General features: G+C 42.3%; 2 protein-coding genes across 3 annotated transcripts in view; both read right to left on the bottom strand.

The window, feature by feature from the left end:
- Positions 1 to 15245, bottom strand: part of kcnn4 (potassium intermediate/small conductance calcium-activated channel, subfamily N, member 4) — a 33833-nt gene extending 18588 nt beyond the window's left edge. For both annotated transcript variants that reach the window (XM_077526786.1, XM_077526787.1), the window contains exons 1-2: positions 14693 to 15245; positions 504 to 599 (exon numbers count right to left, since the gene is read on the bottom strand). In XM_077526786.1, the coding sequence (XP_077382912.1) occupies positions 504 to 599; positions 14693 to 15079 (483 nt within the window). In that variant the 5' untranslated portion in view covers positions 15080 to 15245. The remainder of the gene's footprint in view (positions 1 to 503; positions 600 to 14692) is intronic.
- A 1869-nt stretch (positions 15246 to 17114) lies between these two features.
- Positions 17115 to 27528, bottom strand: LOC144022034 (uncharacterized). Its single transcript, XM_077526439.1, has 5 exons — positions 27290 to 27528; positions 23627 to 23804; positions 20053 to 20190; positions 19623 to 19965; positions 17115 to 18422 (listed from the first exon to the last, which is right to left on the bottom strand). The coding sequence occupies exons 2-5, from the start codon at positions 23797 to 23799 to the stop codon at positions 18150 to 18152; spliced, it is 927 nt and encodes a 308-aa protein (XP_077382565.1). The 5' UTR covers positions 23800 to 23804; positions 27290 to 27528; the 3' UTR covers positions 17115 to 18149.
- Between the last annotated feature and the right edge of the window lie 73 nt (positions 27529 to 27601).

Here is a 27601-nt window from a genome sequence, read left to right as displayed (position 1 = left end):
TATTAAATCCAGCAAAGAAGGTTTGTGCCGGTTCTGTCCATCCTCGACTGAGTGCAGTTCACCACATAAGGATTTTTTTTTTTGCCCTTTTTTTGTGTTGCACATAATGACAACATGCATGCTGTAATTGTGAGAAAGTGTTTATTGTGTTTAATCTCAGCCCAATCCCTTCATGTATACTGACTTCACACACACCGAACATGTGGATTGGAAACACGTTGCAGCTTCAAATAATGTGTATGCTCATGTGGGTCAAATTTTTCACCAGGGGTTTCTATTCTAAATTATATATAAATTTAGCAAAAAGAGCATGTGTAATTGGTGTTGAGACTACCATCAGTGGAGCGAGACCTCCAACAATTGCCCTCCAAGTCAAAGTAAACTGTTTTGGACACTTATTGGCATGTTGCACAAAAATATGGCAGGTCACACCCTGATGAGGAGCTCGCAAATCAAAACAGTGCCGCGGGTGAATCCAAACGATTGGAAACAGAGGAACTCACCCTGATGTCCTTGTAATGGAACGCGATGATGAAGATGAGGAGACAGCCGGTGGACAGGCTGATGGAACAGTTGATGATTAAGGCGATGTCGGTGCCCTGGACAAAGAAAATAAACATCATTATTGTGATAAAGCTAAGAATGCGTCCGGTAATAGCGCGAAATATTGCACCACAACTTCCCCCGCAGTCTGCCCCCAGTTACTCACCTATTCACTATGGATATTGTCCTAATCATATACCGGCGCAAACACGCCCACAAAACTGACAGCTTGGAGCAAATTTGCACCTGATTTACCACACATGGCAATGGATTTGCGACAAGGACATGGTTGTTATAGTAACAGTTGCGAGAAAGATGACATTATCAGAAAGCGAGGTTGGATCAAGAGTAAGCGTTTAGAGTACCATTAAGCAGAGAGGACGACAACGACGTCATTCATTCATAAAGTACAAATGATTGGTCGATTGTTTTTTAAAAATATATTTTCAGAGGTTGCATCTGGCACAGGCAAATGATCGTAAAATGCCTCCTCGCGCCATTGCCGATCAGCCCGGGTTACGTTACTGTATGTGTCCTAAACCAACATAGAAAAATGTCCCTCTCTCTCTCTCTCTCTCTCTCTCTCTCTCTCTCTCTCTCTCTCTCTCTCTCTCTCTCTCTCTGTGCGTGATCCGCCATAGAGGGCCATGCACCGTGCCATGCACTGCTGTCATGAACCCAGGATGGAGGACGCGGCAAATTTATATATGCTTTCCATAAGCGATATTTGCGTCACGCGAACTCCGTGTGGCTATCAGCGCCGGCGTTAGTGAATTAGACGCTGAGTCTCATTTGCATTGGGGTGGGCATATTTTGCGTCAAATGTGTGCAAATTACCTAATTTACATCCGCGCAAATAACACCGGCGCACCGTGGCGCAATCCGGTTGGCAGCGCGCTTAGTGACGGATTTCCCCATCTGCGCGTGTTTAGTGCGAATTGCTCCATTTTTCCCGGTTCGCGCCGTGCAAAGGTGACGCAAACCTTTAGTGAATATGCCCCAAAAGGTTTCAGTCCAGGACCGCCCCCTCATTTGAATAACATTTCATGACGCATTTCATGCTGACAGCGTCTGCAGCATGAAATAAATATGAGAGCAGAGCCTTTTTATTTTTTGATTGACGTTTAATTCTATTTATATATATTTTTGTTTATTTCCACATTTATTTGTATTTTTTGAATCTTGCTTTTTTTAATTGTATTTATTTTGACTTTATTTGTTTATTTGTTGTTTTTATTTCCATTTATATTTATTTTTGTATTTAATTTTTGAATTATATATCTATTTTTAATTTTTACTTTTATTTATGTATAGATTTTTTATTTTTGCATTGTGGTCTTCCTTAACAGGCTCAAGATGGTAGAGTGGGTCAGCCAGTTATCGAAGGGTCACTGGTTCAAATCCCAGCTCTGACTGTGTGCTGTCAACGTGTCTTTGGGCAAATCACTGAGGAGCGTACGGGTGAATGTGATCCTGTGTAAAGCACTGTGATGGTGTAAAGCGCGAGGTAAGTGCACTCCATTTGTCGACCATCATTATCTTCCCGCTTGAAGTCAGAACAGGTAAATCCTCATCACTCTCCGAAGCATCTGTTGAAACGAGCTTTTGTTGATGCTGACTTCCAGTGACGACCATAAAGTTTCTCAAACCGAACTGCGGTCGGGAACACAAAAATTTGTTGCCAATTTCTTGCAAATTTGCAACGCGGCTCCGATTTCAATTGATGAGCCAGGAGCAAATGAACGATATGCTTACAAAAACGGCAAAATCCTAAAGCGGTCAAATGCCGACGTCTATTCAGAACCTTCTTCCCACAAGGTCCTTCGTTTTAAAAAGTCCCCAAGCATCCATTGCAAGGTCAGTGGAAGTTTTGACGCACTCAAATGTGATTTACATTAAAAAAAAAAAAGTTAATGACAAACATTCAACATGGAGGAAAGTTGAGCGTGTAGGTGGTACGATGTGACGCCCCTGTTGGCAATCCCCGAATTTTTCCTCCCGTTTCTGCAATAGCGTCGGCGCTGCGTCTGTATTCCGTCAGGGTTCTAATTAACAGACTCCACAAAAAAGGCTGAACATTTCACCACATTCCATAACAGAGAGTTCAACGGCATGTTTCCTGCCAGCTTTCTAAAAGTGTTTTTGTAATGTTTTCCTGTTGGAAATAGTCATCTCAAGCCCGATGAGTTTAATTTTGGGTTAACCTTCGCACAGATTGTTTCTCACAGTCTTGGACGAGACATCATCAGCAGGTCGGCCCTCCCCCGGGCAATTGCGAGAGGAAAACATAATGAAAATCCAATGCAAAGGTCTTTGTCTGGTTTGTTAGTAATGTAATAAATAAATGGGAGACAAAGTAGGTCACGTGCACATGATTGGGGGGACTTTATGGTTTATTTAACCGTTTCATACAGTAAATAACTAACAATCCAATACAATCATTTTTCTGTATGTACACTTTAGGCAGCTTTGTCTAACATAATCCACGTCATTTGTGGCTCAAATTAAAATTTCTCCTCTTATTAAGGTCAATCGTTTCCATGGTCACTTGTATGCATTGGGTTTGTCTTTCTAAAAGGTACAGATGGGTGTAACACTTGATTAATTGATTGATTAATTCAAAGAACATTCAGAGAGAGATTCTCCATCCTGTTAAAGACCCATATATCTATATGTATTTTTTTTTATTTTTACTATGGTGCTTGTCATCGTTAGTGTAACAATCCGCAGTATGGCACCATGCCACAAGGTGGCACCTCCTTGTTGTTGTTATTCCTATGCAGCACTTTTTCGTTTGGCAGTCAGTGTATTTGATGACGTGGACTTGTAACCGTGACATGTGGTAGCACCAAGAAGCCTACTTTTTTTTAATATATATATATTAATCAAGTAAACCTGTAGACTTCCAGTCTCTTTTTTTTTTTTTGCTCTCCATTTTTTACCAGCATCGCAGTCCACGGCTGATCAGCCACCGCGTGTTACAAGTGTCGTGGGTGGTACGATTGCCAGCCAATCACAAGGCACAAAAAGACAATTACTGTAAATTCCTGTGAATAGCACTTTTGAAATAAATACATAAATAAATAAAGATCCCAAATCGAGACAGAACACTATTCAGGGGCCTCAATAAGAAATGAAAACATTTCACATTGTTTACACGTTTGCCAGTACAGTACCTAGGCCGTACCTATGGTTTATAAAAAGCAAATTTTAACTTATTTAGGCTATAGCACATTTCATACGCAACATAAATAGGGATTTGACAATACCCAAACATCACGATATGATGTTATCACAATATGGTCACGATACGATAATTATCACGATATTGTGGGAAGGTGTCACGCCGCCACCGGTGTGATGGCCCATGCTTTTATTTTGGTATCCATGTTTCCTGTCTTATCCTGAAAATCTAACTCTCCTCTCACCCCAGGTCACTTGCCCTTCCTGCCGCTCCCTAATTACCGGTCCCCGCCCATGATTATCACCACCTGCCACCAATCAAGCCAAACAATAAAAGCCACCTGCATTCTCCCCTCCGTTGCCGAAGTGTCACCGTCAGTGCATGGAAGCGTCCCACAGTCCTTATGTCCTCGTTCATGTTGCCTAGCGTTGTTGCCTTGTTTTTGTGCCTTTTCCTCCCTTTTGGAGCGCCTTTAGTTACCCCTTTTGCCTTGTGCCCTTTTTCCTCCCTAGCGGAGCGCTTTCTGTTGTCCCCAGTACCTTTTGCCTGTTTTCTCCTCCCTAGTGGAGCGCTTTTTGTTCTCCATTTTTTCCCCTCCCTGTTCTCCTCTCAGTTTGAGAGGAGAGCTCTGTTGGCCGGAAATAAACCTGCTGCCTTGGTGGCCTACCTTACGCCTGCGTCTGAGTCCTACTTGACCCCGCCTTGTCAGTACACTTCGGCCAGCATGGACCCAGCAGGCATGGTCGAGGCCGCACTGCAGAGCCAGGAGGCCCGGCTCAACAACCAGGACCGGATCCAACAGACCATGCTGTCCCGGATGGAGGAATTGACCAGCCAGGTCCACGAGCTGGTAGGCCTTTCACGGCGTCGAGCGCCAGCTCCCACTGGACAGATTCCTCACCCTGAGTTCTCTGTACCGACCACGCCATTCACCGGGGTAGGATTGAGACTGGCCTCCCCAGAACGATACTCCGGTGAACCCGGACGCTGTCAGACTTTCCTCACAGAATGTGACATTCATTTTGAACAGTTACCACAGGCATTTCCCACAGCCCGATCCCGAGTGGCCTTCATGTTGTCTCACCTGACGGGACGGGCCAAAACCTGGGCGACCGCGGAATGGGCCAGGGGTTCCTCGGTCTGCCAAAGCGTACAGGACTTTCGAATCGCTTTGCGCCAAGTCTTTGATCCAGAAAACAATGACCGAGAGAAGGCACGAGCACTGAGCCGACTTCAGCAAGGCAACGAATCTGTCAGCGACTATGCAGTTCGCTTTCGAACGTTGGCAACGAGCAGTGGCTGGAACGCCATCGCACTTCACGACCATTTTCTGAAAGGACTCTCACCCGCCATTCAAGAGCTTCTGGTTCCCGTAGATCTCCCCGCGGACTTGGACGCCTTGATTTCCCTCGCCATCCGCACCGATCATCGTCGCCGGGAACTGGCTAAGATCGGCGGACTCCGAAGGAGGGAGGAACCCACCCCCTGGTCACGACCACCGGGGCCCGGAAGGCCGCAACCCATCCTTCCTTCCCGACCTGAACCAGGAGAGGTGGACTTCGCCAGAGAGGAACCCATGCAACTGGGAAGGGCCCGGCTAACGCCCGAGGAGCGACAGCGCCGCCGCCGAGAGGGCCGATGCTTCTATTGTGGTGGTCTTGGCCACCTAGTGGGATCCTGCACCACGAAGAGCGGGTCACCGGTGAGTCCTCCGTCACCCCGACCCGCCAAGAACCACAGGCTCACGCAAATGCAGATAAACCACCACAATGTCACCACAAATCTGTCAGCCCTCATCGATTCCGGTTCCGACGAGAGCCTCATGGACTGGGAGCTCGTGAGGCAACTACGAGTCTCCACCGAGCCACTTCTGTCAACCATCCAGGCTCGAGCGCTGAACGGCAAGGAACTTTTCAGAATCACCCACATCACTGAACCTCTGGAAGTGCACATCGGACAGCACCTCGAGACCCTTCGCTTCCATGTGTTCCATTCTGCTTCCCCCACTTTGGTTCTGGGTCACCCTTGGCTGCGTCTACATAATCCCAGAATCGACTGGAACTCTGGAGTCATTCTGGAGTGGGGAAAGGACTGCATGACTCACAGATTGGAACAACCCGCACCCCGGAACACCACAGCCCAGGTTCACCAGGTGTCCCTCGCCTCGTCCGCTCAAGAGGAATACCCGAACCTGCACACCGTTCCCTCCTGCTACCACCACCTGCGGGAGGTTTTCAGCAAAACCAAGGCCATGACTCTTCCTCCCCATCGACCGTATGACTGCCCGATTGACCTGATCCCCGGATCAACCATCCCCAAGGGGAGACTGTACTCGGTCTCAGGACCCGAACGCCAAGCCATGAACAATTATATTGACGACTCCTTGAAGGCCGGCCTCATCCGACAGTCTTCCTCACCTGCAGGCGCAGGGTTTTTCTTCGTGAGTAAAAAGGATGGATCCCTACGCCCATGCATTGATTACAGTCCCCTGAATGACATCACTGTTAAGAACCGGTACCCCTTGCCATTGATGTCCTCTGTGTTTGACCAGCTGCAACAAGCTAGAATCTTCACGAAGCTCGATCTCCGCAACGCCTATCACCTCATCCGGATCCGCGAGGGAGATGAATGGAAGACTGGTTTTAACACTCCCCGGGGACATTACGAGTACCTGGTCATGCCTTTCGGCCTCACGAACGCTCCCGCAGTCTTCCAGGCCATGATTAACGAAGTACTCAAAGATTTCATCGACCACTTTGTGTATGTCTACCTGGATGATATCCTAATCTACTCTCCTGACCAAGCAAGCCATCGAAGCCACGTGGACCGAGTCTTGCAACGCCTGCTGGATCACCAGCTTTACGTGAAGGCAGAAAAGAGCCTGTTCCACGTCAACTCCATCTCCTTCTTGGGATTCGTCGTGTCACCCGGAAAAGTGGAGATGGAAGCGGATAAGGTCAGCGCCGTGCGGGATTGGCCCACGCCGGACTCACGAAAGAAGGTACAACAATTCCTCGGATTCGCCAACTTCTACCGGCGATTTATCAGAAACTTCAGCACCATTGCTGCCCCCCTGCACGCCTTGACCTCCCCGCAAGTTCGATTTAGGTGGAACACGGAAGCTGAAGGGGCATTCAAGGACTTGAAAGCTCGCTTCACTAATGCCCCTATCCTCAGAGTCCCTGACCCCAAGCGCCAGTTCGTGGTGGAGGTGGACGCCTCGAGTATTGGTATTGGGGCAGTCCTGTCCCAGCGTTGTCAAGAGGACGGCAAGACACATCCCTGCGCTTTCCTCTCACGAAAATTATCAAAAGCGGAACGCAACTACTCGGTCGGTGATCGGGAGCTCCTAGCTGTGAAGGTGGCTCTCGAAGAATGGAGACACTGGCTGGAAGGCGCCGAACTCCCCTTCGTGATTTGGACCGACCACCGAAATCTGGAATACTTACGCCAGGCCAAAAGACTCAACCCTCGACAGGCCAGATGGTCTTTGTTTTTTAACCGCTTCGTTTTCTCTCTGACCTACAGACCCGGCAGTAAGAACGTCAAGGCTGACGCTTTATCAAGAATTCACGAGTCCGAACCACTGGAAGCCGAGCCTGAGACCATTCTGCCCCGGGACTGCATAGTCGGGGCCATGAGGTGGCAAATTGAGGACGACGTCAAAGAGGCACTACGGAACGTCACTCCCCCCACGTCATGCCCACCACGCCGACTCTTTGTGCCTGAGGAACTGAGGGCTCAGGTAATACACTGGGCCCATACTTCACGATTATTTTGCCACCCTGGAGTTCGCAGGACCGTGTATGCTGTCGCCCGGAGATTCTGGTGGCCGGCAATGGAGACCACAATCAAGGACTACGTAGCTGCTTGTCCTACCTGTGCCCGCAACAAGACGTCAAACCAGTCCCGGATGGGTCTACTCCAGCCACTACCAATTCCATCCAGACCATGGGCGGAAATTTCAGTGGATTTTGTGACCGGACTACCACCATCCCATGGTAAAACCACAATCCTCACAGTCGTCGACAGATTCTCTAAGATGGTTCGTTTCATCCCATTAACCAAGCTCCCATCCGCCAAGACCACAGCCGACATCATGATCCACCACATATTCAGGTTTTATGGTTTCCCCTTACACATCGTTTCCGACCGTGGACCACAGTTCGTCTCCCGATTTTGGACTCAATTTTGCAAAGCCCTAGGTGCCAAAGCCAACCTGACTTCTGGGTACCATCCTGAGGCCAACGGGCAGGCAGAACGGCTGAACCAGCAGCTCGAAACCGGTCTCCGATGCCTCGTCTCCCAGAACCCGACAACCTGGAGCAAGTATCTAGTATGGGTCGAGCTCGCGCACAACTCTTTGCCCACATCTGCCACAGGTCTCACCCCGTTTAAATGCGTCCACGGCTACGATCCGCCTTTCTTCGCCGAACTGGAAGAGGAGGCAACGGTCCCCTCGGTCAAGGCCATGATCCGTCGGTGCCACAAGGTCTGGTCGGCGGCCCGGACGGCGCTTCAACGCCAGGGAGACCGGGTAAAGAGGGCCGCCGACCGGAAGAGGAGACCGGCTCCAGAATACCGTCCAGGCCAGCGAGTTTGGCTATCAGCCAAACACCTCAGGCTCAAAGTACCATGTCCAAAGTTGGCCCCGCGATTTGTGGGGCCTTTTCCCGTAACCAAGTCCATAGGACCTGCCGCCGTTCGACTCCGTCTGCCACGATCCCTCAGAGTTCATCCTACATTCCACGTCAGCCAAGTCAAGCCTGTTTATGAAAGCACACTGGTGCCCTCCGAACCCGACCCACCCCCCCCGGAGATGATTGAAGGCGGCCCCGTTTACAAGGTTAGAAAACTTTTGGATGTTCGTAATCGGGGCCGCGGAAGACAATACCTGGTGGACTGGGAGGGATACGGCCCGGAGGAAAGGCAATGGGTCCCCTCCCGGTTCATCGTAGATCCCTCCCTCATTGACGACTTTTACGCAGAGCACCCTGACATTCCTGGGCCGTCGAGAGACGGCCGTTGAGGGGGGGGTACTGTCACGCCGCCACCGGTGTGATGGCCCATGCTTTTATTTTGGTATCCATGTTTCCTGTCTTATCCTGAAAATCTAACTCTCCTCTCACCCCAGGTCACTTGCCCTTCCTGCCGCTCCCTAATTACCGGTCCCCGCCCATGATTATCACCACCTGCCACCAATCAAGCCAAACAATAAAAGCCACCTGCATTCTCCCCTCCGTTGCCGAAGTGTCACCGTCAGTGCATGGAAGCGTCCCACAGTCCTTATGTCCTCGTTCATGTTGCCTAGCGTTGTTGCCTTGTTTTTGTGCCTTTTCCTCCCTTTTGGAGCGCCTTTAGTTACCCCTTTTGCCTTGTGCCCTTTTTCCTCCCTAGCGGAGCGCTTTCTGTTGTCCCCAGTACCTTTTGCCTGTTTTCTCCTCCCTAGTGGAGCGCTTTTTGTTCTCCATTTTTTCCCCTCCCTGTTCTCCTCTCAGTTTGAGAGGAGAGCTCTGTTGGCCGGAAATAAACCTGCTGCCTTGGTGGCCTACCTTACGCCTGCGTCTGAGTCCTACTTGACCCCGCCTTGTCAGAAGGTTGGCGACACAAAAAAAGGTCATAATATTGTAAAAAAAAAAAAAAAAAAAAAAAGAGCTCATACTAAAAAAAACAAAAAAACAAAAACACAATATGGTGCTTTTGTACATTACAGCAATGCATATAAACAACCTACAATCTCTAATAACACTTAATATTGAGGCCCTTGCTTGGTAATGCAGCAGATATTGAGTTCCTCCTCATATTAATATTATTACGTTTCCTTAGCATGGATTTTTAACATAGAAGGTACAAAACATGCAGTATGAAAATTAAACTGCGCTAAATAAACTAGCCACCAGAGGGTGCTAGAACTGCATAAAATGGAAATCAACTTGACTTTCTTTAAAAGATGCGCTGCTTTTATATATCGTGACATGACGAGGACAATATTGTAGCAGTTTTAATATCGCGATATCACGATATTGCTGTTATCGTTACATCCCTAAACGTAACTCAACGTGCTTCATATACTATAATTAAAAGTACATTTAAAAGCCGTTACAAACAGCAAATCAGGAGACCTTATTATAAACGAGTACAGAGAAGAAGAAAAAATACATTTTAAGGCTGATTATTGGGGGGGGGATACAGTAACCTTTTACACGCTCATTCAACAACAGGCAAATTCCACATAGGAAGGCCAGAGGCAAGATTCGAACCTGGAATCTCAGAATTCAGAGGCAGACTTTCTTAACACCGTCCAAACTGAAAACAAAAGTCATAATTAATTGAATAATTACAATCATCTAAAACGCCATAAAAAACTGAAAACATTTCATCTTTACATGACTGCCTTTAGAGGGCAAGTGCACACTCCTGCCTCCAACATAGCCGTACTCACTCACCATATACCGACCGTATTGACTTTCAGACTACCCATGCAAACACACACATTATACACTAAATGACGCGGAAAGTTCTGAGGTCAATCTAGCTGCAGGGGGAAGAGGACAAATGTGGAAAAATCCTCCCGAAATAGCCTCTTTTTCGTGCGCAACCATCATACTCGGGCTTAAAATATAACTTTTGTGCACTGCCATTAACTTTGATGGGGCCCTCCTCTTTCACTACCCGGCAGCATTAATGCACTGGAGTGGTTTTCAAAACAAAAGCCAATTAGACTGCAATCAATGCTGGATTACTTGGCCAGCTCAAAGATTCTGCATGACTAATAGGTTTAGAACATGAGGGGGGGGTTATACATTCAAGATAATGACAGCGCATGAAACGTAAAGAGAAATACAGACACAAAGCAGCCCTTTCAAAATTATCCCTAATTACGCCGCATGAAAATGTCAGCATTTTTCCACCTTTTGGGACAAGTCTGCTTTGTGAGAACATTTCCCGGTATTACGTTAAACACCTGATTCCGACTTCTCCTGTCCCGTGGAAAGCAATTGCCGCCTGCAAAGTGGTCTCACGTTTTGTTTGATGCTGCATTCATGGGAACTTTTTTCCACGCGTTGATTGCGCAAGCTTGTCTTTGCTATCCACCGCGATCTGCATATTAATGTCATGAGCTTGCATGTCTGGAAGTGGGCTCGCTAATGAGCGAGGGGTTTCAAAGCCCCTTTCCAGGTTTGGCAGGGCTTGCTAATGAAAGTTGTTATGACGACAAACAACAAAGTGGGTGGTTTTCTACACAGGGTACTAGCATGTTAAAAGATTGCAACGCGGTTCATGAAATGTCCTTAGCGCAAAGCTAAATAGCAGAGCCGGACCGTGATGACAATTTAACGATGAGGACAAATAAATGTAGGTCACGGGTTGTGTTATTGTCTCATAAGAGCGTCTGGCTTTGCAAGGCATAACCAAAGTGTGCAATGATGCAATGTTGGTGATAAAAATCCCTTTTAGATGAAGGAATTTCAACATCAAACGCAGTCGTTCTGCCCGACTGCTTTTCAAATAAATATCCAACACAATACACACTATCGCATTTCTGCAGGTATTTAATTATATATTTTCATGGCACAACACTGAAGAAATGACACTTTGACCCAATGAAAAGTAATCAGTGTACATCTTATATAATAATGTAAATTTGTTGTTCCCTCAAATACACCCTAAGAAGTTAATATTTTGTCCAGAATGAATTTGATAACTTCATTATTTTTCATATGCAAATAATGCCTTTAAAAACACATTTTTACAGTTACGGTCAACTGAAATGACATTACCTGCGCTGAGGAAATAGGTAACGACCAATCACTGCTCACCTGTTTTCTAGTTCTGGTCAGCAAACTGAGCCATGATTGGTTGTTACCTGTTTCTTCAACACAGGTGATGTCATCTTCAATCGACAACAAGTGGAAAAATTCATTAACAAAACAAAAATAATAATAAATTAATAGAAGTATTAATTGTTAGTGAAAAAATAATGAAGTTATTGCATTAATTATAGACAAAATATTATCTGCTTACAGTTGAAAACGGCGCAATGAGTTAAGTATCCCTTCAGTAGCTAACACCCTGCAACAAAAGTGAGTACACCCCTAAGTGAAAATGTCGAAATTCAGTGACTCGTTAGTTTTACGAGGTTTCAGGTGTGTTAACGTTGGTATTTCAACTCGCGCACTCTCTCATCCGGGTCACTAAAAGTTCAACATGGCACCTTGTGGCAAAGAAATCTCCAAATATTTGAACTCCATGCCCAAAGAGAGGTCTGGAGAAATAATGGTGCCCTCACAAAATATTGATAATGACATTTGCATTTTCCACTTAGGGGTGTACTCACTTTTGCTGCCAGAAGTTTGGCTATTAAAACTCATTTGCTCCCAATAACGTGTAAATACGTTTTTTTTTAATGTTTTAAGTTTCCCAAAGACGTATTTATACGTTGTTTTTTGTTGTTTGTTTTTTTTTATGCTAGAGCATACAGAAGGCTTTGATGCAGCCTCTCAACTGCAAAGAACGGTTGCAGTAATGGTAGTTATTACACAAACGGCCAGCAGGTGGCAGCAGAGCAAAGGAGATCAACCAGGGCCATGTAGAAAAAAAAGCTCAATTACTTACAATTTTAAATAGATTTGTGAAAACTGATGAAACTTTGCTCTCTTCTTATGCTAATTGCTTCACAACGGAAACAGATAGAAACATACTTTTTTTTTTCCTGATGAAAGAAGAGACTTTAATCTTTCTTTTGATATATTCCATGTTTTTAGAGCAATGGAACACAATATTCTGTGGGCCTTGCAAAATCAGTCAAAATCCAGTAAAACAGCCGGGAGCGAACGGGATTACTTCTGCGAAAATGGCTGGGAGTGAATGAGTTAATGGCTGTATTTTGAATTAATAAATTTACACTGTTTTATGATTTAGTCGGTGTTGTCCCATGAAAAGATCTGCAGAAATGTGAGGCGTGTGCTCACTTTTGTCAGATACTGCAGGTAGCAGGCGGAATTTGGTGTTAGGCGGAAGCTCCACAGTGTAAATAAAACAAATCTAGTGACGCCTCCCACGTTGACGCCCTGGTGGTCGTACAGTCACATAACACTTTGGAGTTGCAACATCAAAGGAATAATTCAACCCGTACAGTTTAGAGGAATATACACAGTAAATACGGTAACATCCAAACTCATTCCAAGGAGCAACACTCAGATGTCATCACTGTGGTTTTGTTGTTTCAAATTGTGTTCAACTTCTGAGGTTCAACTGTAAATTTTTTGTGCATTAAAGCACCTGCTGACTTTTTTTCAAGATTGTCTTCACAAGAATTGAACAGGACTTTAGGGAGTGCAGTGGAAGTATAGCTAGCAAGTATGTTAGCATCAGTAGTAGTATACTTTTTGGTAAATTAGTGTACTTTTTAGAACTTTATTTAAAATCCAGTTTTCTTTATTAATGTAGTTTAGTTGATTGTAACTTTAGGTACAGCACGATACATTTTCAATATATCACCAGTTAACAGTAGCAGTACTTAACAAAATACAAATACTTTTTACTGTACCAAATTATAGATTTTTTTTTTCAGGTATGTACTTGAGTTTTTATTTTTTCCTGACAACTGACTTATAGGCTCTAAATTTGAAGATAGACATACATACTTACTTTCTACTCCTTATATTGTCAAAATGGCCTATAGTTACTTTTTTTTTTTAAATGAAACCTTACTTGACAAGATGTTGTGGTCTCGTAAGAGGACGTAAAGGAATGTGAACTGATAACGACAACAACAAATTTGGAGAAGCAAGTTATTCTTTATTGATGACTTTGTTGATTGCAAGTTAATTTAATATAAGACGAACTATATTTTGTGTGCAGTTAATTTTTCTTTGTGCCAAATTATATGAAAACAGATTAGTGACAGTAATATACTTTTTTTTATAGAGGTTTGTGCATTTCTGAAATAAAGCGTTGAATCAGTACAGTGTTCCCTCGTTTTCCGCTGGGGTTAGGTTCCAAAAAATACCCGCAATAAATAAAATCCACGAAGTAGTTAGCTTTATGTTTTACAATTCTTATAAATGTTTTAAGGCTCTAAAATCCCCGACCGCACAATTTATACACTTTTCTCATTGAGGCATTTACATGTTCTCACATTTCTCTCTTGTTCAAACATTGATAATGTTTAACCCTTCATAAATTTTATAAAATGGGTATATTACTGTAAAAAAAATATGCAAAATTGCACTTAAATTCACTGCCTTTGACAAGTATACTTGTCAATTGTATTTTTTAGAGCGGTGCTAAATCTGAGCATGCTCCACTGTAAATATCAAACTTGGAAACAACTTTACTGATGCCCAACCACCGCTAGATGACATCATTGCCCCATTTTATAGGAAATAAACACAGTTTCAGAGTCCATGGGAGAAATGGCTGTATTTTGGCAAACCTACATTTTTCTGCTGTCAATTATAAAAGAACGGGACGGGACAAAAAGTAGGGAGTCTATTCTGTTATTTGGTAGATTCGGTTTATATATAATTATTGAATGTAATATCACGTGAGTATTGGAAATGTAAACATTTTCTATAATGACTGGCAGTGAATGAGTTAAAAAAAAAATCCGCGATACAGCGAGACCGCGAAAAGTGAACCGCGTTATAGCGAGGGAAGACTGTAAGACAAACTATATTTTGTGTGCAGTTAATTTTTCTTTGTGCCAAATTATATGAAAACAGATTAGTGACAGTAAAATACCTTCTTCTTTTTTGTACATTTCTGAAGTAAAGAGTTGAATCAGTACTACCACTTGATTTTTACACAGGTGTATATGTACTTTTTTTGTGTGTTCATGTACAAATTTTCATATAGTCATTGTTGTTTTTGTTTGCTGCTTTGTCCAAAATGAAGTTACTCTAATGTAGGAGAAGTCTCAATTAAAGTTGTAATTGAAAGAGTGCTGGTATGAGCACGTACCGGTTTGTAGAAGAAGGGGCACATTTCAGTATGGAGTATCATGAGCAATATTCCGAGCAGAGCTGCGCCCAAAGCGAGCGCGCACAACCGCTTCTTGTCCTCCAACAAGAACTTTCTGTCCCGCAGCCTGTACAGGTCGTCTCCCTCCATTTGAGTCGCCCTTTTGCCGGAAGGAGACACGGGCACGGACACGTCCGCAGAGTCGCCGCCGTTTCGGTGCACCAAGCCGTCGTAGTTCCCACAATCCGCCTTGGAGTTGGCGTGCAAGGCGCGCTTGGTCATCTCCATCTCCAGAGCGCACACGAGGCGGCCCTTGTGCCTCTCGTCGCTCCCCGGTGGTCGGGATCTTTCCCTCGCGTGTCCGGTCCCCTCCTGGCCTCCGGACATAGTGTCAGGTGTGCACGGCGGCCCTCGTCTCGTTGCACGTTCATGGAAGCCGCTAATTGTGGAAGTACGCGTAGGAGAGGCGCGGCACTGATGCTATTTGCACACAGGCAGCCCGTACGCGTTATCTTATCTTATTTGCATGTGTGTGTGTGTGTGTGTGTGTGTGTGTGTGCAGCATATGCTGCGCTATGCGCGATTCACTCGGCCTGTGTTTGCAACCAGGCCGGGAGAGTTTAATGCCAAACTCCAAGAAATGTGCTGTTGTTCCCACATAACAATACGTAATAGTAGGTAGGCCTATAGTGAAGCAAAAAGTGAAACACATGTTTGTCCAAGCCTTAATTGGGTACAAAGCTAAATTTGATTTCTTCTTGAGGAATTAAATAATCCATCCATCCATTTTCTGTGGTCACGAGGGGGTGCTGGAGCCTATCTCAGCTGGCCATGGGCAGCAGGCGGGGTACACCCTGAACTGGTTGCCAGCCAATCGCAGGAATTAAATAATACAAAATAAAGAACAGAACAGAACAGAAGTTGATCTACATTTTAAGTTTCCCAAAGACGTATTTATACGTTTTTTTGTTTTTGTTTTGTTTTGTTTTTATGCTAGAGCATACAGAAGGCTTTGATGCAGCCTCTCAACTGCAAAGAACGGTTGCGGAAATGGTAGTTATTACACAAACGGCCAGCAGGTGGCAGCAGAGAAAAGGAGATCAACCAGGGCCATGTAGAAAAAAAGCTCATTTACTTACAATTTTAAATAGATTTGTGAAAACTGATGAAACTGAGCTCTCTTCTAATGCTAATTGCTGCAAAACAGAACAGAACAGAACAGAGGTTGATCTACATTTTAAGTTGGGACAACGATTATCATTTGGCCAATTAAAAAAACTGCAACAGCAAGATCAATGAAGTTCAAGAACAAATGTTTTATACTGTATATACAAATAATTTAAAATGTACAAAAACAGAGAATTAAGTAAAACAAGGCCAAGTAAATATTAAAGTAATGATGTTACTGAAAGTACCTGAAAAAAGGTAAGAAACATTATGGTATTGTTATTGCTACTCTGTCCTTCCTCAACCTTATTAAAAAAAATAAAAAAATAAAATAAAATTAAATAAAAAAAAAAAACTACTAAAGCTGTATTTACCATTAATTACTCTTGGGTGGCCCCTAGTGACCGAGGGGCCCTAAGCGGGCTACGCCAATAAGTGGCCTTCTGAGCCTTGGCCCTCACCACCATGGGGCCCTGAGCTATTTTTTTTTTTTTTTAGTTCTATCAACTTCAATTGCATCATTGGTAGTTTTTTTTTTTTTTTTTTTTTACTTCATTCTTTTGTCAGCCTGCCTGTCTTATCCCAGGTATGTGTTTTTTGTTTTTTGTTTTTTTTTTAACAGCAGGTGTCACATGCAGCACGACACCTCACCGGGATTGATGTAACAACATTCTATGTGATAAAGCGGTAACTATGAATCGGAATAGCATATAAACTAACATTTAAAATACACGTGTCATTTTGTGTATTAATTTTTTATCAAGTGCGACAAATAAAAAAACGAACAACAGCTAATGACGTAGCTGAAAATACATAAAACAATATAAAATATTTAAAAAAAAGTTAAAGTTGAATAGTAAGGTCTTCAAACGAGGTGCAAATGTTTTCTTATTTCCAGGCGGTTTCCTGTTTGTCGCTCTTGGAGGCCCCCTGGTGGTCATGAGGATCTAAGCAGGTGATATCGGCACGTCACCAACCTTTTTGTTTTTTGTTTTTAATGTACATAAATCGACTGAAACGTGTGTGTTGCAAGTAGAATATAATTTGACTGTTCTGTCAGTTCGTCAATGGTGATACACATTTCCGAAATAAATTTGCTCAGGTTAGCTTTACAGCGAATGTAAATTGTGGTGACCCACAAGGGACATCCAGTTGAAAATCTGCCAGTATTTTGATATAAAAGTTCTTCACTTTTGTACGCTATTGACCAACCTGGCAACCCGCCAGTGAGGCAGAACGCTGAGGGCATCTCAAACGAAGTTTCAAATTTGGTTTTATTTAGAGAACATATCTCAGTCTGATGCATTACATGCATTGTATATTTGTAATCGATAATCATGACATCAGTGTCATTACAAAAATAAACAACTGTAAAAAGACAAGGATACCACTTTAGAGTCGATTTAATCTTTGAGAAATGAAATATAAGATAACATGACGTAAGGAAAACAAAACACTTTGTTGTTGCATAGAAATTAAATGTCTTCGTGAAAAATTAAATAATCAGTGGGCACCTATTTTATATTCATGCCTTAATGTACAGTACAATTTCATAGCTAAAATAGCAATTAATGTACATTATCTAAAAATAACTAGCAGATAAAAAGCCTAAGCTATACTCTAAATTAAATATTAACATGCAGCAGTTCCCGTTTCACACGCCAACAAGTTACTGAAAACCTAACCTATTAAAAATGTCAAATGTACTCTAAAAGCAACATACAGCAACTCTGTTAGTAAAAACTACACAATTTACAATCTCAGCGAGTTTCGAGATGAATGATCTCCAACAGTGATCCAATATAATTATGAAAACTGCATTAAAAAGTGAAAATCAGTCTTTGCTATATCCAGTGTTGGAATTATTTACAGGCAGTTGAGTGAAAATATATTTCTTCTCACTATACAGGTGTATTCATTGAGCTACAAGACTACAAATGACTAAAACCCTGAATCGCCTTTTACAGATTAAAACTTGTGTGTGAACAGTGGAACGCTACATCGCAGCATTTGCGGAAGAACATGGGAAAAACACCGCCTGCAAAATAGGCAATTTATCTGGCATAAAGTGTACAGTATTGCAGAGGATCCCTGAGCTTATTATACAAGCACCCAAGTGACTGTGCAGATTTGATAGGTCCCACGTAATATGGCAGTTGAAATCAACACTACATTTCAGCAATTTTTCTGCTGATAATAAGTAACTGAGAATATAGATTAAAACTTACGAAAATGAAAGAGACAGTATATGTGCAAGGAATAACTTCAAACGTGACAAATTTCTTTTTGGCTAAACCGACTTGGCCGAGGGTTGCAGCTCGGCCACCTCATCATTGGCAGGTTCCCATGGCTGTAGAGCAGCTTGGGGAACGATGAAGTGTGGAGGAGGAGGCTGCAGTAAGGGAGGAGGATGTGGCAAGAAGTAGCGAACAAACACCTGATGTGGTGGTGGCGGCGGCGGGGGCGGAGGACCGACAACTGTGGTGACGAACACCGGGCCACTATTCTTGCAGCGAGACCATACTGGTACAGGTTGGCAGAAATATGGGAGATTCACTGGAACCTGAATATTGAAAAGACATAAAGACATTAATACATTTGCAACATCCTTTCTATAGTTGCCATTTAAAGGGGAAGTCAACCCCCAAAACTTCATTTGTTGTCCTAAATCTCTTATTCTGATATTGTATTTGTGGAATATAAATTAAGCAGCAAAATCTATCCATTTTTATATACAGTATCTCCAGGGACAGCAATTTTGCCACTTGCTGTTACCCATCTGTAAAATGTAAAAATTTGTAAAAACTGTAAAAATTTGAACTCGCACTTAAAGTGAACAAAACATTTTTTTTACAGCACCCTAACATATTTAAACAAATTGCAAGCCTGAATTGTGTATTACAGTTTATACACTGTAACGACCCATTGCTTACAATTATTTTGATCAAAATGTATTCATGTCAGGTAAAAAAAAAAAAAAAAAAAAAAAAAAAAAAAAAAAAAAAAAAACACAAATAAATACGCTATTTTTTTGTATTAATTTCACTTTCCCTGTATCCAAAATAAGTCCAGCACGGCAACGTCTGTCTACAAATTGAATCCGTTTTGTGACACTGCTTTGCTCCCAAAATCTTTTGCAAGCGAGGACATGTTTCCTATTTAAAATGAATGTTAATGCAATTAATCAATTTCAGCCATAACTTCATTATGTTTGTTTGATTTTTAAATGACCTGTGCGCACTTGAAATACGTGAGAACATACCTTTCTAGAAAATGACGGCGCAACATCGAAGCCATTTTAGAAACAATATTTTTGTGAGAAGTGGCAGCCATTTTGGATTAGCCGTTTTCACGGAGAATGCAAACTCGGTCGTGTGGACACGCGAGTGAAAGACGGCATGTTAAAAAGTAGGAAGGAGAAGAGGTTAGGAAGGGAAATATATCACAAAGCCTCGCTCGTAACATCACAGGTGAGTTATACGTGAGGTGGAACTTGGACAGACACCCACTAGCCGGCACCATTAGCATTGCTAGCTAGCGTCTCCTCCCTCCACTGAGGAGAGCCATAGAGGACTCTTGACTTTGCTACACCACCCATTTTACTCATTTATTTATTTTTTTACAATAGCTAGGGTATTTTAGGTGTTGAAAACTGTTAACTTTCTTTCAAGCCAACTGCAGACTAACATAAAAAAAAAAAAAAACACATTTTTAGCTCAAGTTACTGATACAAAAAAGAAAAAGGGCAAAAAAAGTAGCTTACCAAGTTTCTGCCGTATTTGGATCTATTTGATCCAACGACATGGCGCTTCCAAATCCTGGGCACTTTTATTATCTTCAAAGTGTCATCCTGCACCGGCTGCTTCTTCACCGGCTCCTTTTTTTCTTGCTCTCCTTCCGTCTCGCCATCCTTCGCCTCCTCCTCTGTGTCGCTGGACACGGCCGAACCGCAATCGGAAGACGTAGCAGAGTGATAGTCGGACGTGTCGTGGTTCGTGGAGTCCACGGGAGAATCCTCCTGTCCTTTGGTCTCGCTGTCCTCATCCTCCTCTCCCTCTTTGTCTGTGAAAGAGGCTATTGAGAATGGGTAGCTATTCTCTCTGGATCTGTGGAGGAGGATGATGAAACGTTGATTCATCACGGAATGAATTGCTCGATGACAACATGCTCACACCTCGCAGACGGTGACTCACCTTACGCACACCTCCAGCGGGTCGATCCACACGGTGACTTCCGGGGGAAGACAGAGATCACTGGGTGTGAGCTCACTCTCCTCACAGGCCTTAAGGAGCACCTCATCGTTGGGTATTCCGTTATTTATCCGGATGCATCTAAAAAGAGAAAAACGGAAAAGCGACGTTTTAGATCTCGTGACGTTTCGATTCTCCAGTTCAACGTTTGTGCCCCTGCTATAATTACAGATTTTTATTAACCGCAAGAACATAAGTTTAATACAGTGGCTCATAGGGGTGTTAAAAAAAAATCGATTCGGCAATATATCGCGATACTACAGCACGCAATTCTCGAATCGATTCAATAGGCAGCCGAATCGATTTTTTAACATCCATTTTTGATGAAACAATATTCAACAAAACGTCTAACTTTCACACCTTAAGCATGGAAGAATGTTATATTAATGGAACATTAAGCCTTAATATTTTATTTCAATGCTGTTCTAACATGAAAAAGGTTACAACCTGTTTGTTAAATACAGTGGCTCACAGTTATAAAACTGAAGTTTGAGATCAATAAATAATAAATTTTCATACAAATCTTACAGTGTACATGTACAAGTTTACTGAATGGTATTTTCTAAATTGAGTAAAAAAAAAAAAAAGTCGTAACAATCGACCTGAAAATTCATATCGGGATTAATCGGTATCAAATCGAATCGAATCGTGACCTATGAATCGCGATACGGATCGAATCGTCAGGTACGAGGCAATTCACACCCCTAGTAGCTCATGTTGCTGCGTTTGAAAAATGACTAAGTTTAACAACCCAGAATATAGAAGAAAACACTCCTCCTCCACTTATCAGCCAAAATATACATTTGGATTTCTTTCGGCCACTGGAGTGCACCACAGGATTACAGTTAAATGATTTTGTGACCATTGGGTGGCACTGTGGGTCCACTTAGGTTCATGACCCTTCGCTCAACTGAGCTTGCCCCGTGCATGAACCGACAGTTAGCCAGCTCACGTGCAGCTGCCTGATCGTAAATTTTGCAGACAAGACGTTTTTAAGAGTTACATCTGCGCTGGTAACGGCACTGACACTTTCCTTTGGCTTGCTTAACACACTTTCGACAAGATACCCATTGTTAGGACAGTTAAATCGTTTTTTCCCGAACCAGTGGGACAATACAACTTTCTTCAGAATGCCTCCAAAGTCCAACCAGCTTTAGGATTACATTTGTTCCAAACTTTTAATACAAAGTGCTAAACATAAAATAGTTCTTAATTGACATATATTACTAAACCCACATATTGCTTTAAATTCACATAGATGGCTAAAGTAAAATACATTACCGCCAAAGACATCTTAGCGATATAATATCTAGTTTTGAAACTGAAATTTTTCCCACTTAGCCATGTGGTTAATGTTGTTATTTTACTCTTGGGTAAACTTCATATTCACAAGACTAAATTTAATCATTCCTCTCCATGCCTCCTAGTTTTTTTGATCGAGCTTAAGTCATATAATAATGTACCGTACTGTGTTAAAAATAAGAAAACCGAACGTGCCTTGTTGTATTTAGGCAAAGTCTTTCATGTGACCCGTGACAGTTTGTTTGAATTGTAAGTTAACCGCTTTAGTTTTTCCTTTTTTTGTGTTTCGATTGTTGTATGTATTACTGATATTTTGATCTGTAAATTTGAATGTATGTACAAGGATTAAAAATAAAAATAGACCGCCAAAGACCGGGGTCACCAACATGATGCCCGCAGGCCTCCAAAGGCCTCCAAGCACCACATGAGTAGCCCGCGAGCCTGTCGTAAAAATAGCTCACCAGTGATTTCCCAGGAATGTTTTAGTGATCATTTGAAAACAGTGACATGTATTTATAGAAGTAAAATGTATACTAAGCAGTTTTGAGGAAATTGTTATGAGAAATTCTGATAACAGATTAAATTAAACGGACGATTAATTAAAAACATATAAAGATTAAAAAACGTTTTGCTCCCTTATCGCTTAAAACATTAAAAAAAAATAAAAGAAAATAAAATACAACAAACAGCCAGAATAGTTGACTGTTTTATATTACTTTGTCCTTTAGTATTTGTTTAAATTTAGAGAGGAAAACAAAATTGCCAATTTTTTTCACCGATTGTTTGTAGATATTTTTTTTTCTTTAAATTTGTGACTTATAAAAGCTGACATTAGCCAATTAAATTGTTCTGGCCCTAATAATACCGTCATTAAAAGGCCATTTGAAGAAATTTTGCATTATTCAGTACCCAAAAAGGTCTATAGACCAAGTCTATTAGACAGTTGGACTATCTAATTATTTAGACCATATATAGCACTCGGTGCTATATGTTAGCATTACGCTAGCAGATTTTTGTTTAATTGTTTTTGGTTGAATGTTTTAATTTTATTTATTCAGTGTGTAATTCTGTTTTGTGTGTCAGTTTTATGAGTACACTTCAACTAGTAGTGATAATGATAAACAGCTTGAAACAAGCATGTGTTGCCTTTTACTTGAAGATTATCGCAAGTGAGTGTGTGACAGGCGCTCAGGATACATTAAAATGCTTGTTTTCAAAAGTTGTGTTTTTAAAAGGACGCAGAAGGATAATGCATAAACATTATGAATAAATGTTATCAGAAAATTGAACAAATGGTTGTGATGTATTATGAACATTTGTGGGTTAAACGTGTCAATGCTTTTTACAAAAAGTAGTTCTTCCGAGGCTTTACGTTTTTGAAATTGCATGACGAGCCAAATGAAAGACATGCTGCCAACGTAAAGGTTTAGTGTGTTCTGCTTTTTCTTTGTGGTGACGCCACAGAAGAAGAGCGAAGCGTGTAAAGCATGACGTTGGCCATGGAACTAGAAATAGGACTTATCAATATGTAGTCACAGGCTAGCATAGCTAGCATAGCGTTGAAAGTGCTACAACATGCATTAGAGTTGCTCAGTACGATTTTGATTACCAAAATGACAGTCAGTCAATATTAAAGGGACACTTGACTCATTGAACAATTTTCAGCAGCGCAAAGTTACTATTTTGTCCAGAATAAATTTGAAAACTTCATTATTTTTCATGTACAATTAGTACCTTTAAAAACGCATTTAGCAACTTGCTGTCGACCTAAAATGACATCACAAGGGCTCAGGTAACCAATCACAGCTCAGCTTGTGAATGTCACATGACCAACCCTAGAAAACAGGTGCGCTCTGATTGGTTACCTGAGCCCTTGTGATGTCATTTTCAGTCGACAGCAAGTTACAAAATGTGTTCTTAAAGGTACTAATTGTATATTATAATAATGAAAGTATCAAATTAATTCTAGACAAAATATTAACTTTTTATTGCTATAATGGGCTAAATAAGTGAAGTATCCCTTTAAGGTATTTACAGCCCACTCGGCAAAGTGTGATAACAGAAGGACAGTCCCTCCCCTGTAAGTTCAACAACCGCGCCGTACATCACTTACATGTAAAATTCAGATTACAGTACCAAAATTATCAGCGTTATGATTCTCACAATATTGCGCGCGTAAATGTAACCCAAAGTCGCATGCAGAGTGCTGATTCACCTGAACGCCTGGCCTTTACTCGGGCAGTCCGGGTACCAGTGGCCGTCATACTTGTCGCACAAGAGCTGCTGAAGCTTCTCGGCAAACAACTGCGCTTTGGCTTCATCCAGCTTGCCGCGCGCCACCGCCAGCCGCTTGAAGAAGTTGACTCCGGCCTTCACCTCTCTTTTCATGCTGCCTGTGGAGTGGAGACAGGATGAGGAAATCACACGCACTTGTTAACAATGTACATAACTGCTTTTCAGAATGCATGTACAGAATTCTTTTCTGTTTTTTTTTTTTTGTGGTGCAGTGCTCTAGGGCAAAATGAGAGCGAGAATTTTTATCAGCGATAAGGATTGTCCCTGCACAGTTGTCCATGAGCCGTTTTTTTGTTGTTGTTTATTAACCTTTGACAGACATTTCATTAGGTACACTATTAAGCATCCAAAACAAGTTCTTCTTTTAATATTGTACTTTAACAGCATCCTACTTTTAGTTTGCAATTGGGTAGAATTAAATTAACCCTACTACGCAAATGTGAATCAAAACTCAGCGCTTCCACCTTAAGACCCCCTTTTTGATACACATTAGATCATTCATGTAACGTTGCAACAGCCTGCAAGTGTACAGTAATCTGCAAAGAGAACTGGACATCTTACAGACGCGGCTTTGAGCTGTCAAAGGGAAGCTGGAATCAAGTCAAACAACAGCGCATACAAGCTCACAAGTATTATGACCTGCACATTGAGCTGCTTGTTTATCTTTAGATAGTGTGTCCGTGTGAGGAGGTTGCCAGTGTCAGCCTGACCGGGGGAGGGGAGCACACTGACGGAAAAAACGGCCAAGGCAACTCCAGCTGGGCTGCCAAACTGGCTCAATCAACTGCCCATGTGGCTGATACAAAGTTTCACCTTGGAAGTTGAAAGTTATTGGAGCAGTACGCCACTAAATACTTCAGTATTTGCAGAGTTGTGAAAGAAAATACAGAGTAACTTGCAAAATAAAATGCCTCTATAGGCAGACGATTTGGAGTTGAAAATTTTCAGTCGTAGCTCAAGCAAGTTTCACAAGACTTCAGTGTATTTTGTAAGATTTCAGCTTAATGAGTCAGATTTCTACTTTAGACATAGTGAGGTTTTTTTTGCCACCACAAAAGGGTACTATAGCGATGACAGACGATGTGATTAAAACCACAGAAACAGAGGATAAATGTTACGTAGCAAAGCAGAACAACAACATGCTATATTAGTAAGCTAAAGTCTCTAACAACTAAATATACGATACTATACTTAATATTTTCTTTACACTAATATCTTCTGTGCAACACTACTAGTCTAAATAGTATACCGTGTTCTGGTCTAATACCATATTGTGTATGTTGAATTTGAGTTCAGCAGCAAAAGCCACCAATTTGTTTTTTTCCATCTCAGGAGGCGGCCATTTTGCCGCATGTTACCGACTGAAAATGACATCACAGTTGCTCAGGGCTCTGGTAACGACTCATCACGGCTCACCTGTTTTCTGAAGCTAAGTCCTGACTGGTCATGCCCTGAAAATTTTTGAGTTGACTTTTACACAAATTGGGCGAGAGCAATGTGGCAAAGTTTCCGAGTGATAATGAAGTACAGCCACCTCACATTTCTGAGGTTAGGGGGTTCAAATTCAGGCGCCGGCCTTTCTGCTTTTTTTCTCCAAGTGGTAGTGGTATGGTGAATGTGTCCAGTGATTGGCTGGCGACCAGTTCCGAGCATACCCCGCCTCTCGCCTAAATTCAGCTGGGATAGGCTCCAGCTCACCCACAACCCTAATGATGTTGAGCAGCATAGAAATGGCTGGATGGGCAGCAACGTGTGCCCTCAGTTGTGTTTGGATAGTCCAAATAAACATTCGTACAAACAACTTGTCTTTCCCAGGTTGTTGTTTCTCTACCAGTGATAAGGTATTTTTCAGCAAACTAAATAAGCCCATTCTGACACATGGCTGTTCATCTTGCCACATACCTGGCTTGTCACTTTGTCAGGCAGTGACATGTATGGCCGTTTCTCTTCCTAGCTTCTCAAGTTGGAGATAAATGCAACCTTGTACTTGGCTTTATCCTGAAGCTGTGTTTATGGAACCGGAAGATAAAATGTAGCTGACTAAACATTTTAAAGTGTCTGGACATGCTATGGGCTCGGTAGGTTGAATTTGTTTGCAATGCATTAAGTACTAGTTTGGTCTACATAATTCTGACACATCACAAAGTGACACACAATAATGAACATAAGTATTAGCGAGTGAACAATCTGCTACATCACAAAGTCAAGCACAATAATGATGGTGGGGGGGCTGGAAAATTGGACCACTTTTTGTGTGTGTGGTGCTTATCACGGACGCAGAGGTTACTTGTTTATGAGCTAGCTTGTAAGCAAACTTAGCTTGTAGCAGACGTGTGTGACGTCATGCATGTTGTAATCACATCTTTGCTCAACTGCTGAAAAGAGACTGATTCTGTCCTCTTTCATCTATAACTGCTTCAAAAAACAAAACGTATGGAGTAGGAATGGACGAATGTTGGTTTGTTGTGATTGTATTGTAATGTATTGTATTGCTGTTAATCTTTTATGTTAGTGTTGTGTTTCTGTAAAGCGCTTTGTGACAGCTGGCTGTTTGAAAACGCTATTTGACTTGACTTAACAATAATGGTCACAAAGTTGTTGTTTTTTTCGTTTTTTTTCGCCCCCCCCCCCCCCAGCAATAATGTGATGAATGATATCACCCATCAAAGAGCTTTTAATTGGCCAAAGCTAAGATTGGGAGAAGTGGTTGGTTAATTTGTTACATTCGGCAGCTGGTTCCCTATGTAGGTTTAACACTGGCAGTCTATCTGATTAATTTCACCCATAATATACATGTGTTTGATCCAATCAGTGGTTGATCTTTTAAAATAATAATAATAATAATAATATGCCTCCTGGGTAAATCACTATAAATTTATAACTAGTGGCCGACTACCTTTATCACAGGATCGCCAGATAACAATGGGATCATACAGAGACGTTCATCTTCTCTAGAACCATGGAACGGATTACTTTACAGTATGTCTTTTCTGGCTTGATCTTAAATCACTATAATCAGCCCGCTTTACATTTATCATCTGTTCAGCGTCATCCCATAGTTACTGAAATCAGGTCACAAGTAGCGACTGGCTGATTAATTGTTATTTATGAGTTAAGCATTGATTGAAACCCAACAAACTAGTTTTGGCATGCGTGTCCAACAAAGGAGACACAACAAAGCAACTGCGTTAACACGTGTCAGTGCTCAGACGGACCCCTATGAGAAGCACACTAAACATGTATCCTATTTTGTTTCGTTGTAAAGCGAAATACAACGTTTGACTTTTGTGGCAGTGTGGAAACCCCCTTAGGTGGAAACTCAAGTGGGTGGCAATACGAAATTAAACGGGGCAACTATTAACGATAACATAGTAGCACATACTTACACTTACTGTAAACAACAATCACTTTAACAGTAAAGTTTAACGTAATTGTGAATATTTTAAAGTCATCGTCACCCTGGTGGATGCGGGTGATTAATAACGATATAAACTCGAAAGTGAGCCTTTACCAAAAGCGCATTTTAAACACGATCGCTCTTCAAAAAGAATAGATCGAGGACGACCACGATAAATCAACTCACCGTTGAGTCCTTAAAAGTTTTCCCTCAGTGAATATCCACTTGATTTGACTTTCCGTGATCGTGGGATAGATAGCTCTCTTTGTGCTGCTGTGTGTGGCGTTTATTGTGCTCAGCACATGCTGCTTCCTTGTTCTTTTCTCGCCTGTATCAGTCCCCGCTGCTGGATGCCGCAAGCGACACGCAACATTACCGTCAGTTGTGTGACTCACTTCCTGTAACCCACCATAGACCGACAGACTGTCATGAGCGCGCGCTGACGAACTCGGCGAGAATAGCTCCGCCCCTTCCACGCCATATAAGGGCAAACAGGTA

Source organism: Festucalex cinctus, chromosome 7 (assembly GCF_051991245.1).
Source record: "Festucalex cinctus isolate MCC-2025b chromosome 7, RoL_Fcin_1.0, whole genome shotgun sequence".
In the NCBI taxonomy this organism is placed as follows: Eukaryota; Metazoa; Chordata; class Actinopteri; order Syngnathiformes; family Syngnathidae; genus Festucalex; species Festucalex cinctus.
Note: the sequence above shows the minus strand (reverse complement) of the source record. Positions and strands in the feature narration are given on the sequence as shown.

Bases quoted from the DNA above. Each gene is read 5' to 3' on its own strand.
- LOC144022034 (XM_077526439.1), bottom strand. From the start codon at position 23,799: ATGAAAAGAGAGGTGAAGGCCGGAGTCAACTTCTTCAAGCGGCTGGCG. The intron at 20,191-23,626 runs GTGAATCAGCAC...TTCTCTTTTTAG, and splicing joins AGTAAAGGCCAGGCGTTCAG to ATGCATCCGGATAAATAACG. The intron at 19,966-20,052 runs GTGAGTCACCGT...CCTCCTCCACAG, and splicing joins CCGCTGGAGGTGTGCGTAAG to ATCCAGAGAGAATAGCTACC.